This window comes from Typopeltis vanoorti, chromosome 14 (genome assembly GCF_054136105.1).
Source record: "Typopeltis vanoorti isolate ZY-2024b chromosome 14, IOZ_Tvanoo_1.0, whole genome shotgun sequence".
Lineage (NCBI taxonomy): Eukaryota > Metazoa > Arthropoda > Arachnida > Uropygi > Thelyphonidae > Typopeltis > Typopeltis vanoorti.
In genome coordinates, this window is record NC_143562.1 from 39,061,122 (window position 1) to 39,076,395 (window position 15,274).

General features: G+C 35.6%; 1 protein-coding gene and 1 long non-coding RNA gene across 4 annotated transcripts in view; one reads left to right on the plus strand and one right to left on the minus strand.

The window, feature by feature from the left end:
• The window catches only part of LOC150099380 (uncharacterized), a 75,586-nt gene extending 62,129 nt beyond the window's left edge, over positions 1 to 13,457 (plus strand). Inside the window, exons 3-4 of the long non-coding RNA XR_016549413.1 lie at positions 286 to 406; positions 13,394 to 13,457. This is a non-coding gene — a long non-coding RNA (uncharacterized LOC150099380). The remainder of the gene's footprint in view (positions 1 to 285; positions 407 to 13,393) is intronic.
• LOC150099381 (phosphatidylinositol-binding clathrin assembly protein LAP-like) overlaps positions 1 to 15,274 on the minus strand; it is a 289,787-nt gene that overhangs the window by 6,213 nt on the left and 268,300 nt on the right. For all 3 annotated transcript variants that reach the window (XM_090404459.1, XM_090404460.1, XM_090404458.1), the window contains one exon: positions 10,882 to 11,080. In XM_090404459.1, coding sequence (XP_090260585.1) covers positions 10,889 to 11,080 — 192 coding nt within the window. In that variant the 3' untranslated portion in view covers positions 10,882 to 10,888. The remainder of the gene's footprint in view (positions 1 to 10,881; positions 11,081 to 15,274) is intronic.

The following is a 15,274-nucleotide window of genomic DNA, read 5'->3' on the forward strand; positions in this document are numbered from 1 at the left end:
TTTTTTGGTAATATGTACATTTGTGAACAATTATTGTCAAGAATGAAGCATACGAAGAGTAAAGTTAGGAGTTTCTGACAAAAATCTTGAGAGCTCACAATGAATTGCAACTACTTCCATCAAACCAGACATTGATGTATTCGTTTCACATAAACAAGGTCAAATATTTCACTAGTTTAGTGCTTATACTGCCCTCTTTTTTTAATGTTATAATAAAAAATTTAAAAAAATAAAGGAAGTTTTGTTACTTATATAAATTAACTATATTATACATTTTATATGCAGCCCAAGACAATTCCTCTTCAATCAATGTGGCCCAGGCAAGCTAAAAGGTTCGACAGCCGTGTACTACTACATCCAGATCCCTTGCTTCATCAATTGCCTAGAGTACAGTTCCCTCAATGTGGTACACAGCTTGTAATCTTTGTATCTCAAAATGCATAACTTTACAATTTCACACATTAATTGACATCCATTATGTTTTTTTTGCCCATGGCAAACCCGAGATACCCAAGCTAGACCTGATCTTACTTCATACAATATATACTTGGTATACCATATCTGGAGACTGGTCTACTCTTCTTTCCCTCTACTCTCACTCTTACTTCTTACTCCCCCCCCACCAGTGCTATTAGAGTGACTCGAGGGGGGTGACTCTTTCCTCTCAAACTGTAGTTTCCACTATTTACTAAAAAAAAGTGGCTGAATTCAAGTCAAGGAGTAGTGGTTGACACTTGACGAAAACTTAACGAGTGAAACCGAATGAACTCTAACCAACCTAAAGATACATGCCAGCTCGACCGTCGCCCGGTCAAACAAGGGTTGCGCCCACTATTAGGAAACCAACATAGTGAAGGCGAAAAATATGCTATTGGAACAAAACATCACCTAACAGACAGGAAAAACATAACAAGCATAGGAACATGGAATGTAAGAACGCTTCACCAGGAAGGAGCATTGCAAATACTACATTAATTAGACAACTACTGATGGGAAGTGATTGGACTCTGCAAAACCAGATGGACTCATCATCATTATTAAATTCCTGCCATGTACTCTCAAGGGGTGTACAGGATATGATAGTACTACATGAAAAATTTACATCATTACTAACTTCCTATCTACAATTTTCCTCCAAATCAGTCTGTTACTTGTCAAGACTCCAACATTACCAGATCTTATATTTCTATCGTCTAAGGCACTTTGTACCGTATCAATCCACCTATATCTTGGTCTTCCTCTGGGTCATTTTGCTGCCAACCTGGCAGAGAACACTTGTTTTGCTAATCTTTCCTCGCTCATTCTGTTTAAGTGACCATACCACCTGAGATTAGCTCTGCTAATGCATTCCTGGATGCTGACAATGTCAAGTTCTTTTCTAATATTCACGTTTTTAATATGATATTGCCATTGATGCCATCTGTTCACGCTTCTAATCTTTCTCAGGACTCTCATATCTGCGGTCTCTAGTCTTTGGTCAAGTGTTTTACTTCTGACCCAGCTCTCAGATCCATAAGTTAAAACTGGTTTGAACACTGTCTTGTATACAGCTAATTTAGTGTTCCGACTAATTTCTCTCTTATTCCATATGAATTTATTCAATTGACTTCCTACCATACCAGCTTTGTTGATTCTGTTGTCTATTTCCATATTTAATTTACTATCTTCACTAAAAATCGTGCCTAAGTAGCTGAAATGTTTTACTTGTTCCACAGGTTCTCCATTCACAATACAGTTGACATTTTCAATGATTCTGCCTATTTTCATTGTCTTTGTCTTTTTATTGCTGACTTTCATACCATATCTATTACAACAGTTATTCAATTTAGTCAGAGAATCTTGCAGATTTGTAGCAGATTTATTTAGAAGTATAACATCGTCCGCATAAAGCAAAGAGCAGACTGGAAAGGAGAATTCCACCATGGACAGTACAAAATCTTAACTTCAGGCAGGGAGGACAACCAAAACCAAGAATACGGAGTAGCACTTATATTAAAACCAAAGGCTAAAAACTCTCTATTGTCCTACAATCCTATCTCACCTAGGATAATTAAAGCAAGATGTAAAATATCAGTCGGATCACTAACTATTATTCAAGTATACTCACCAACTTCAACATCATCAGAAGAAGACATTGAGGCGTTCCATATAGATTTGCAAAAAGCAGTACAGCAGACATCAAGTCAAGATCTCCTAATTGTAATGGGGAACTTAAATGCAAAAGTAGGCAAAGAGTAATCGGAAAGTTTGGGTATGGAGAAAGCAATGAATGTGCCAAAAGACTGCTAAACTTCTGATCAAATAATAGACTAACAATAACCAACACTCTCTTTAAACATCCAAAACCCCAAAGAAAATGGACATGGATATCCCCAGACAGACAAACCAAGAATATGATAGATTATATTATTGTAAACCAAAGATGGAAATCAGGTATCCTAAACTGCAGATTGTGGATCAGACATCAGACCATAAGCTAGTATTAGCAAACCTAAGAATAAAGTTAAAATCTGAAGCACTTTTAGAGTCAAAAGGATACTGAATGTAAAAAAAACTACAAGACAACAATATTCTAAGAAAATATCAACTAGAACTAGATAAAAATCTGAAGGAACTACCAAAACGAATATAAACATCTAAGAACACTAGTGCAAATTAAAGGAAATAATATTAAATTTGGCAGAAAAAACAATAGGTTACACAGAAAGAGGAAATAAAAAGGATTGGATCTCGAATGAAGTAAAAAGGTTAAGTGATCAAAGGAAAAGCATAAAACTAAAACAGAACTATAACAGAAATGAATATAATAGATTAACCAGAGAAATTAGAAAACTAGTTAAAAGAGACAAGAATAACTGGTTAGAAGAAAAATGCAAAATGGCAGAAAAGCTATCAAAAGAAAATAACCTTCATGGATTATATAAACAAATATAGACCAAATTAGTAAGACACGGACAACAAAAATTATAATGATCAAAAACAAAGAGGGACAACTAATTGAAAGAATGAAAAAACAAAAAGAATGGCCAGATGGGAAGACTACTTCAAAAGCTTTATATAATAAAAACAGCTCCCAGGATATTACGATTCCAGCCACTAAAATGGAAGAGGAAACAAATATCTTTACCAAAGAAATAATAGCACACAGCATAGAAAAACTCAAAACTAGGAAAACACCTGACATTGATCAAATACATGCAGAATTCTTAAAAGCAGGAAAGGAACAAATTTTGGAACCATTAAAAACATTATTTTAAAGGATCTACAAAAACGAAGCAGTGCCTACTGATTGGACCAAATCAGTCATAGCTCCTATATACAAAAAAGGAGATAAAACAGAATGCAATAATTACAGAGGCATTAGCCTCCTCAGTATTCCAATAAAGTTTTTACAAAAGTACTCCAAAAACAAATCAAGCCATAAATAGAACTGGCACTAGGAGAAGAACAAGCCGGTTTTAGACCAGGGCAAAGCGCAATTGATCAACTATTCACCTTAAGACAGCTAATAGAAAAGACACTAGAGTAAAACCAAAGTTGCTACATAAATTTCATAGACTTTCGTGAGGCATTTGATTTAATCCGTAGAAGAGAACTATGGAAGAATTTGGAATTCCCAACAAAACCATAAGAATAATAAAGAATCTGTATGAGAAATCTGAAAGTGCAGTACGAATGGAGGACACCTTAACCAACTGGTTCCACACAGAGAACGGAGTAAGACAGGGATGCAATCTGTCACCAGACCTGTTCAATCTTACACTGGAAGAAGCAACCAATAAGGCCTTAAACAATAAAGACTCTGGAATCAAGATATATGGGAAAAATGTGACAAATTTAAAATTTGCAGACGAGATTGCATTACTTGCAAGCACAGAAGAAAATCTACAGCGAATTTCTGATAAAATAAAGGAGGAGTGTATAAAATCTGGATTAAACATAGACGAAACAAAAATTATGCAAATAGGAAAAAGAAGTACCAATCTGAAAATTGAAATTGATAGAAAGAATCTAGAGCAGGTAGAAAACTTCACCTACCTTGGAGGAGTTATTGAGTACAATGGTGAAATTATAAAAGATATAAACAGACGAATCAGTCAAGCATCCCAAACTTTTGGACGACTTAATAAAATATGGAAGTCAAGAGACATCAAACAAGTAACAAAAGTAAGAATCTATGAAACAATGGTCCTCCCAATACTCCTCTATGGAAGTGAATGCGGGAATCTCAAAAAAAAAAGGCTGAAGAGAAAAAATTATTAGTTACTGAAATGGGTTGGCTAAGAAGATTACTTGAAGTATCTCTGCTGGATCGACTAAGAAACGAAGACATAAGGAAACGACTAAAACAAGAAATAACAATAATAGACAAAACCCAAGAAAGAAGACTGCGATGGTTTGGCCATATGACCAGAATGAGAACAGAAAGACTACCATCTAAAGCCCTGAATACAACGATGGAAGGTAAAAGATCCAAAGGACAGCCCAGAATAAGATGGATAGATAAAATAAAAGAGGACCTGAAAACCAAAACTGGACAGAATTGTTTGGACTCTCCCGGAACACACAGAAGTGTAAAGAGTTCATTCGGCCTTATCATCATCCACATAGATGGAAGAGAGAAGATGTTTTGTCAAGCCTATTTAAATCATCTTGCAAGTTCTCTACATCACCTTGACTATTGCCCTATTCAACTTTGCATCATCAGCAAACTGAATATTTCCCTTGAAATTATTTCCTATATCATTTATGCACAAATGAGAGTCAGTGGTCAGCAGTGGTCCAAGCAAAAGGCCCTGCAGCACACCACTAGTCACCTGCCTTCTCCTGGATTCTGCTTCTCCATATACTACTTTAATTCATATCACCAGTTTCACATCCATCCTCATTTGTTGTAGTTTCAATAGAGTTCCAGGTGGTAGGTAAAAATCCTGTCAAATGCCTTGGCAAAATCCAGAGTATTATTGTGTAGCCCTTAACTTTATCCAACTCAGTTGTCACCTTTTTATAAATAAAAAAGGTTAATTGATTACTAAGACATGATTAACCCCTCACAAAGCCATTATATTCTTATCCACCCATTCTTCAATTCTCTTTTTGATCAACTTTTCCTGTACTTTTACCACCATTCCTGAGAAGATGAGTGGTCTATAATTTCTACCACAGACTTAGATCCTCCTTTATGCAAAGGAATTATTTTGTCTCCTTCTGCTCTTTTGGGATTGCCAGAGCTGAGACTTAAACAGCCTCATCAAAGGCATTGCTAGTTCCCCTGCACATTTTCTTAAAACATGAGCCGATATTCCTTCCAATCCCACAGCATTCAGATTCTGAAATATCCAAGTATCTCAAATTCACAAATCTCTGTTCTCACATCACTCTGTCATAATATCTTCACTTGAATGATACACCATTGCAAAATGATCATGCAGCAGCTGAACAATTTTGTTCTGCCTCTGTTACCTCTCTACCATTTGCACTCATTAAAGTTATCCTTCCATAGTTATTCTTCTTCCTATTTGCCACATAAGAAAAAACTCTTTGGGATTTCTTTTCGCCTGCTTGGTTAATTTCTTCTCATACACAGTGTGTTCATTAAGTAATGAGACAACAATTATATCAAAACAAAGAACTATATTTGGAATTGTCAATTACACAGATTCAAAATAATCTCCCTCCAACTCCACACAAATGTTTGAAGGCATGGTGAAAGTCCTGAACAGGAACCTCCTTCAGTCTCTGGGTCACACCATGTTGGATGTCCTCAATGTAGCTGAAGTGGTCTGCTTTCAAGGCACACTTCATCTTTGGGATGAGGAAAAAGTCTCTGCACCAGCCAAATCTGGCAAATAGTCTATCACAAAGATTGACTTCGAAGACAGAAACTGTTTCACAGGCAGGTGCACATGTGCAAGTGAATTGTCGTGCAACAGAAACCAATTTTGTGGAACAGTTCTTCCTGACATGTCGCATGTGGATATACAGACATTGCATTACTCCTAAATAATACTGACCATTCACTGTGGTGCCCTCAGGAACAAATATGGACAAGTCCAGCAGCATCAAAAAAGACCACTATCTTGACACGTGATTTTGCAAACAGACCTTCTACTGGGGAGAAAATGTTCCATGCCATTCCATGCTCTGACATTTCATTTTGGGATCAAACTGAAAACACCAACTTTCGTCACTGGTGACAATTCTTTGCAACACATCACGATCTTGCATGGATGAACGTTTGACAGCATGCAACCCAGTGCTCTCTCTCTCTCTGTTCATGTGTCAACGTGTGCAGTACAAACCTTCCTCTTGTTCAAATCTCTTTCTAAGATTAATTTGCCATTTTCTTACTGACACGAAGCTGTAAGGCAAGTAGTCTAGTGGTTATTTGCCTGTCATGGACAACAATTATCCTAGCTTTCACCACATTTTCATTGTCTATGCAGAAACTGGCCATCCACAATGCGGTTCATCCTCCAGGGACTCCCTCCTCTTTAAACAATGAAAACCAGTGGAACACCTGTACACGGCTCAGACAGTCATCGCTGTAAAGTTTTCTTTTGGTCTTGGTATGTTTCTTTTATCATGGCTCTTTGCTCAGGTGATAACTTCTAACATGCTCCACTCACACACTCTTATTTCAATGGTTGCCACTCGAAAACTGCTGTGTCACCCGACTCGAAAGTTGCACCTGCAATTACAACACACTAGTGGTCAAAACTATAAACACATTTGAATAAAAGTAACAAAGGGGTGTACTGTAAAAAATAAAAATACAATCTCATTACTTAACGGGCACACTGTGTAATCTGATTTTACCTTCCTTGCCATGTTGGTTACTTTTTTTGGTTCTTGTACTATACCTTTCTCCTTATATACCTCTCTACAACATTTCTTTTTATGCTTAATAATATTACTCATCCATCTAACTCCTACCCCATTTACTCTCATGACCTTCGGTATACAGTGCGATATTGCCTCCTCCAGATATCCGTTGACTATTCCCCATGCACTGTGAACATTCTTCCCTTGCAGAACTTTATATCATTGTACTGCTTCAAGCTGCCTCTTAAGTGTATAATAATCACTTGTCTTATAGTTCCACATATTCCACATATACTCTTTCTTAACTGGAATTTCCATGTTTTGCTACCTCCCAGGTCAGGACCATGTGATCACTTTCCCCCAACTGGAGGCAACATTGTCTCCAGTTGGGGAAACTATGTATGAAGACCTGTCCATAATAAGATCCAACATTCTCGTACCGAGTCCCCTCTGTCACATTCTGCTTCAAGTAATCATCTCTCAATAAGTGTATAAATTTCATTTCCTTCCTTCCTTCCATGCGATCTTTCCTTCTTCTAATCTATGTCTCTGAAGTTGAATATAATAATAATTACTTGACTTGCACTCATTGTACTTATCTGTTGATGCACATCTTCCACATCACCCCTGGCCTATGGCAGCAACCAAATTTATGTTTGGTCCAATTGGCCTTAATCTCACACCAGATTGACTCCCAATCTTATTGGCTGCAGTTCTCTGCTATCATCAGGCCCCACCCCCTGTTCTGTCTATTCTATCCTCCCTGAAAATATTAAATTTATCACATTCCATTTCTGTAACTACATTATCTGCTGTTAGCCAAGTCTCACTGATGCCTATAACTTTTGGCAAGATTGCCCTTACCAATGCCCAAAACTCTTCCCTCTTATTCCTAATGCTTCTAGCATTAGTACATAGAAACTGTACGATCCTCTTAGGCCCCAACCACCTTTACATCCTGAACTGACTACACCATTTGATATTGTGGCCTGAGAGACTAGATTCTGCATATTTCGTTCATTCATTCATTCACACACACACACACACACACACACACACACACACACACACACACACACACACACTCATTTGCTTCATGGGTGCCTTCACCCACACTCGTCTGCATCTGCTCTGATTGCTTCAGGTTTGACTTTGCACTTCAACACCCTCAATGAACAAAACTCTCTCTGGACACCTAACTCCAAATCCATTTAAGTACAGTCCATCAGCATTATATAAAATCTTTCCATACATCAAACTCAGGCCATAGGTCCACAAACTACACCATTTCTTCTGCCCAATCTGTGAATTAATTCAGTAGCTATCATCACCTTTTCAGTTCGCTTCTATCATAGCATGGCAGCAGACTCACAAACTTCACCTTCTCACTCTTCTTTTTCACTTCTTCTTCCAACAACTCTTTCACCTTCTCCTCCTCCCTCACAAAATACTTCTAAACTCTAATTATAAATTCCACACATTTTAAAATGCACAGTACAGTGTTGTGCAATGGGTTAGAAAGAACTGATTTCTTTCTTGAAGTTCTCAGGGAAAGTAGCATAAGGAAGGCTGCTTCAATGAACAGAAGTAGAACAAATAAATACCAACTGTTTGTGTTTTTATAGGCTTAGATAAAGGTGGAAGAATGATGGTAGTCACCTGATACAAACCATTAAAATAGCAGCAGAAAAGGAATACAGTAGAAACATTTATCTCTCTCATTTCAATGATTGAAATGAGAGATAATCAGAATGACCTTGTTTGGATAGCAGCAAGAATTTTTAAAAACGTTTTTGATGGACCATCCTCAACGTGAGATAAGTTTTCCAAAGTTAGGAAGATCTGAGATTTATATGGTGTATAGGTGAATAATAATGTTTTGAATGGAAAAGGAAACTAGTTTTTGGAGACAGAGGAGTTATGGATGAGATGTGTTTCTGGCAGGAAAGGCCAAATATACTGTATAAGTCAGTCCAAAGAGAGATTTGATCTTTCCTGGACATTCAAGTATTGTCCAAGGTAAAACAAGATTAGAAAAATTATGATTTGATTAAGAATACATAAAAATGGATAGATACTTTTAGAATATTCATAAAATAATCTTTCAGATACATGTAATGCAATGTAATTTTGCTTTTGCAAACTGAAGTATGTTTTCTTCCTTAAACTTAATGCAATTGGCACTTGCTACAGTAACTAATAGGAATCTTCATAGTACTTTGCTAATAATGAATTTGCATTAGAATAACATTATGCCTATGGGCTGTGATCATAGTTTTTTCAGTAATTTGTTATGGTGTGAGCTAAAAACAGTAACATTAAATAGTTCTATACAAGCAACCAATATTTAACACACAAATGAATTTTCCTTCTACATTATATAGGATAATCTCAGAACAAGAAAAACAACAGCTAAGTTGAGTGCCCTCCCACGATGAGCCCTTGGACTTCTTGGACAAGAAGTCCAAGGGCTCATCGTGGGAGGGCACTCAACTCCATGCAACTACTCACCATCTAGGACTTAATCCTCCAACTATGCGCAATGTCATCAGCTGCAGTAAAACATCAGTGATGGGATGATTATATATTTTAATAAACCACTGTTAAAAAGAACTGATGACCCATTAGTGTGGTGGCAAGAACGGGAAATCACATTGCCCATTTTGAGTGAAATAATGATATATGTGAGAAGCACCTCTGTAACACAATTGGGAAAACAATGTGACATTGCACCCTTCAAATTAGAAAAGATCTGAGTTTGATTCTTAATGAAAGGAATCTTTATGCAAGATTTTTCAACTGAAGGTGAGTTGGCCAATTTCATATGGAAGAAATAAAGTTTTTGCTCCTGGAAACTCAGGTTTTTCATCCTGCATACAGGGAAAATTGGTCATGAGAACATACACAATTTTACAGACAAAAAAATACTATTGTTGGTGGTGGGCAGTTGATAGAAGTAGTGTCATCTATAGCTGGAGAATTAAGTAGTGGAGAGAGTGAGTTGTGTGTAGTTGAAGTATTAAATAGTAGAGAAGACAGTGGGATGTGTGTAGTGAAACAATGTGCCCTTCTACGATGAGTCCTTGGAGGTGACACGTAATAATAGCAAATAATAATGGTAATAAATTTTTTTCATCATCAGCTACCAGCACATGTTGCAAAAAGTTTTTGCAAGAAGGAAATATTTATGAAGAAACCAGTAATAGACTTCAAAAAAATGCCAAAACATTTCCTACACCACAATTTATCACAATTTCATTTTGATGATTAAATCCATAATTATTTCTATAGCACTTCAAAAATTAAAGTTGCATTAATATTTGTATTTTGATATTTATGGAAATATGTGAAATGTTTTTTCTCCCCTCATCATGCTGTTTTGTTTTTTTAAATCAATCTTCCTTATAAAATTAAATTACATTAAATTTAAAGAAAGTAAAATTTCACCTTCGCAGGTTCATGTGGTTATGTTGTTATCTCAGGTATTATTAAAATATATATATATTTAAAAATATATGCAATCTATTATAAAATCATTGAATGAGTTCATTTTTTGTTCAATACTTTTTTTTTTTTTGTAAAATTTAATTCAGTGTGCTTCAGCCCAATTGGAAACCAAATATTCAATATTCATTTAACTAACAAAATCATGCTTTAAGCACATCCTTTTGTTTTAGTAATTTTAATATCAGTATTTTTATATTTATTTCAAAGCTGTTGCATAGTTTAAGCATAAAACAATTTCATTATTACTCTGGAATTATTTTCAACTTAAGAAAAAAACTTAATATTTAATAAATACATACACTTGTATGTAACAATTTATCAGATGACTTTTTTTTGTAACCTACTAATCTTATGAAATTTGAACTGGAGGTGAATGTGCGACTCAAATACATCAACAATTATTAATCCACCTCCGGGATATTAAGATTTCAGTTTTCTATGTGGTTTGATAATGAAACAGCTTATACAATTGAAAACAGTACTTTCACAAAATGTACATGCTCAGTAAAAATTTCATAATGCAGTTAAGGAGTAAAAACAGTACTTTACCTATCAATCAAAGAGCACCAAATGGATCATTGGCAGATGAGGTATGACTCTGACTGACTACAGATGAATTTGTTACTGATGAGTATGGCTGTGTGGCTATCCCACTCATTGCACCTACAGATGACTGCTGTATGGGCTGAGATCCCACAGCTGAGACAGTGGCATGAGCTGTACCTGTAGGCCAAATTCCTGTTGTTGGCTAGCAAACAATAACAAAAGAAAATAAAAGGAAATGAATTGGATTATTTATAACCAAAAATTTTAATAACACTAATCTGACATTAAATTTAATATCAAATGTTACTAGGTGTAGAATATATAGGACCAGGTTTAGATAACAGGGCCCTTAAGCTATGTGCTGCTTATGACAGCCTTTCTCATATGATAAAAATAAAGACTTCTCATTAAAAGTACTTTTGCACTGGTGAGGTTAAGTAGGGCTATATCCTTTAGAATTCAGTTTTTGCATTTTTCTCTTTCTCACTACCCACAAAATATGATAGATTGAACAGAAATAAAGAACATTATCAAGCATGAATCTATTTGTGGGGGCCTCTTGTGGATCATTATAATATACAGTTTTGTTTAAATTTATGCTGGGTATTCTACCCGGTCATTTTAATCACATAACGTAAATCTTTGAACCTCTAAAAATTAACCTCAAATACTAACCAATGTATTTTATATTTCTGAAATGATTCATTGTAAATGGTTGCAAGTTTTTTTTCTTCTTCTTACTGATGATGCATATTTGAGTCCCAGAGAACTGGCAGAATTATTATTGTACTACATAGTTTAACTTTCAGTTTCTGATATCTCTTGCATTTCTCCTGTTTAATTACTATAATTTGTATACCTTGCTACTCTACAATTCTGCAGTACGAGATGATCATTTTCACTTTATAGCTCTGTTCCTAATTTCAGTTGAATTTTGTTGTTCGTTAAGGTAGATTTCTAAATTTTATGGACTTCCTTCACATAGTCACTACTCAAATCTTTATTGATTTTGAATTTCTGGCTTTCTTCTTTAATTTCTTTGAATCTGCTATCAGAACTAAACCATCTGCATATCTTACTCAACATTAACTATTATTCCTTTTCACTTTGTATATATATTAAAGAGAAGGAAATAATGGGAAGCCTTGCATTACTCCATTATTGGCTTGGAACAGTTGTTTCCTATCTACTTGATAATTTTGCTGCAAAGTTTTCATAATAGTGTATTAGAAAGTTCTTCATTCAAAAACATTTGAATGTTTTTTTGGCTAAATGACTTAATTTATGTTGGGTTATATATACACAGATTCCTCAATTATCCAACCTTTAAATCCTTAATCAACCAAACCTTCAATGATTTGTGTCAGCTCATTTTTGGTACCGTACCATACAACAACATTCAGTTAACACCCAGTGTTTCTCAACGGGGGGGGGGGGGGGGGGGGCATACGCCCCACAAGGTGGCAATTTGAATATTTGGGGGGGGGGGGGGGGCATAATAGTCAGCCAAGTTCTGAAAATTATACTTTTTCAGAACTTGGCTGACTATTATGCTAGAGGGGGGGAGCATCAAAATCTCTGAGACGTTGAGGTGGGGCATCAAGATCTTTGAGATGTTGAGGTGTGGATCATGCCCCAAAACATTGAGAAACACAAAGTTAACCAAAACCTCAATTTCTTCCCACAGTTTTTTTTTTCTCAGCTAGCCTTTTCCTTGATGCAGCATTTCACTAGTTAAATTTCTTGGAGCATTTTTTAACCTCATTTCAGTATGAGATGGTTATTTGTTTTTTTAAAATAAACAAATGCTATATATATATTTGTTTTTCTTTATGAACTGAAGAGCTTCTGCATAACAAGTAATATTTCTGATCTGAGTCTGTTTGGTTTTTCTATGTTTCTTTTGATTATAGGAGAAAATGAATGTTTTATTTTTTGTTCATTTTACTATATACTGCATTCATATGTGTACATCCTCACACTGAAACACATTGATTAGAATTTCTATTTTTGTTAACAGTTTTCAATCTGACAGCGTCTTAACTTGAAATATGCTACTGCCAGGTAATGCTCAGTATCTGCATCATCAGCTCTTTTGTAGGTATGCATTTCTTCTATACATATCCTGTGCCTATGGTTTATCATTCCATGGTCTATGAGGTTGCTTACTGTATCATCTTGGAAGAAACAAATTTATGGATATTTCTTATGGGAAAGTATGTACCATTAAGCCCTTCTAAAGGATGCAAAATTAATAGCTTTATTCCCATTGTCATTGCTAATGTCATGAAGACTGTCTGGGCAATTGTTTGTCTATATCTTATATATTTTCCAAAATTTGTCTGACATCATTATCCTTGATGCATAACCACTTAAAAATTACATCAAAAAGATTATCAGAAATATAGATATAGCAGAGCTGGTCATCTACTGGTGTAAAAGTTTTTACATAAATCCATATTATTTACATATCACCATATGTTCCACTGCAGAATAATGTTCTGTCTTTCTCTAGGTTTCCTCAACTTGGTCATCTTGTGTAGCTAAGATCTGAATATTGTAATGTAATTGCATCAATAAACCTGTATCTCTTCAATGCAGTAAAGTTTTTATGTTCACGTTTAGAACTCAAAGTCCATTAGCCAATTCCAACTGGATGCCATTGTGAACAGTCTGCTCTCTACTTTTTGACCAGTCTAGCATAGGAGGCCTACTGATAACTGCTACTTCTGGCAGAGTTTTAGGCCATTGGAATGTGCAAGCATTTCTTCTACCATGACAAGGTGGAGACACTATACAAAAAATTATGCTACTAAACTTCTGCACTATGGAGTACACCACTGCTCCTTAGCTAGACACAGAATGAAAAATATGCTATTCTCACACACTTCCTACCTTGTGTATACAGTAGTTCTCCCATATTTGTGGGTTCTCTTTCTGCAATTTCAGTTACCTGCGGTCAACCTTGGTCCGAAAATATTAAATAGAAAATTCCAGAAATAAACAATTCATAAGTTTTAAATTGCATGTTGTTCTGAGCAGTGTGATTAAACCTCACACCATCCCACCCGACACATGAATCATCCCTTTGTACAGTGTATCTGTGCTGCACTGTATAGACTATCTGCCTGCTAGTCACTTTAGTAGTCATCTCAGTTATAAGATCGACTGTCGCAGTATAGCAGTGCTTGTGTTCATGTAATCCTTATTTTACTTAATAATGGCTCTAAAAGTGCAAGAGTAGCGATGTTGGCAATCCAGATATGCCAAAGAGAAGCCGTAAAGTGCTTCCTTTGAGTGAAATGGTGAATGTTCTCGACTTCTAAGGAAAGAAAAAAAAAATCGTATGCTGAGGTTGCTAAAATTCCATTCACATTCACCTTTCATTATAGTATATTGTTATAATATTTTTTTCTATTGTTGTTGTTAATCTCTTACTGTGCCTAATTTATAAATTAAATTTTATCATAGATATGTATATATAGGAAAAAACATAGTACATATAGGGTTCAATACTATCCACAACTTCAGGTATCCACTGAGGATAAGGGGGACTACTGTATTCACAAGCCAAGAGAAATCATGCTGGAAAGTATTTGCTTGTATAAATTAAATATTCTATGTATAATATTTATGAGTATAATGTAAAATTTTATGAATCAAATATACACAGTAAATTAAAGAATCATGTCTGAACAATCCACAAATGACTGAAAGGGGGGGGGGGTGACAGCATGTCAAGGGAGACAAAATCAGACCACAGCAAGAAGTCAGCTGAACATGCCAAAGGAAATCTGAGTGAATTTTTTTTTCACTGTGTGGCAAGTAAAAGGAAGAATGATAGTGGAAGAATGCAATCTGTATTCACTGTACCTTTGGTAAGGTATACCTTCCAGATATTCATTAGTTCTCTGGAAGTCAAGGTGGAACTGCACAGAAAGATGGAGGTGAAGATAAAGATATTGCAAGAGCTTGATGCAAACACAGCAGTGAGATGACTGGATAAGAAATTAATGTAAGTACTAAAGGAATATGCAAAAATATTAGCAAGGCATCTAACCTGGTTGTTCAATTTGAGTCAACAAGGCACGATTCTTAAATGCATGGAAAGAGGCAAGATAATTCCATTATATAAGAGTGGAACTAAAATCGATGCATGCAGCCAATTATACATAATTTTTATACCTGGAGTAGTGATTAAAATATTGGAGAGGTTGATTACGACCTGCATCCAGATGTGGGTAGATAGCACTTTGATCCCTTGCTTTAACAATCTGCTCACTTTTTACAATAGTGACAGCAGAATTGGATATGGAGGATGCACATAAAAGATTGACTATGCCAAGGCATTTTATTGGATTTCACAGGGAGATTATATTATCAACTTAAAAGAATG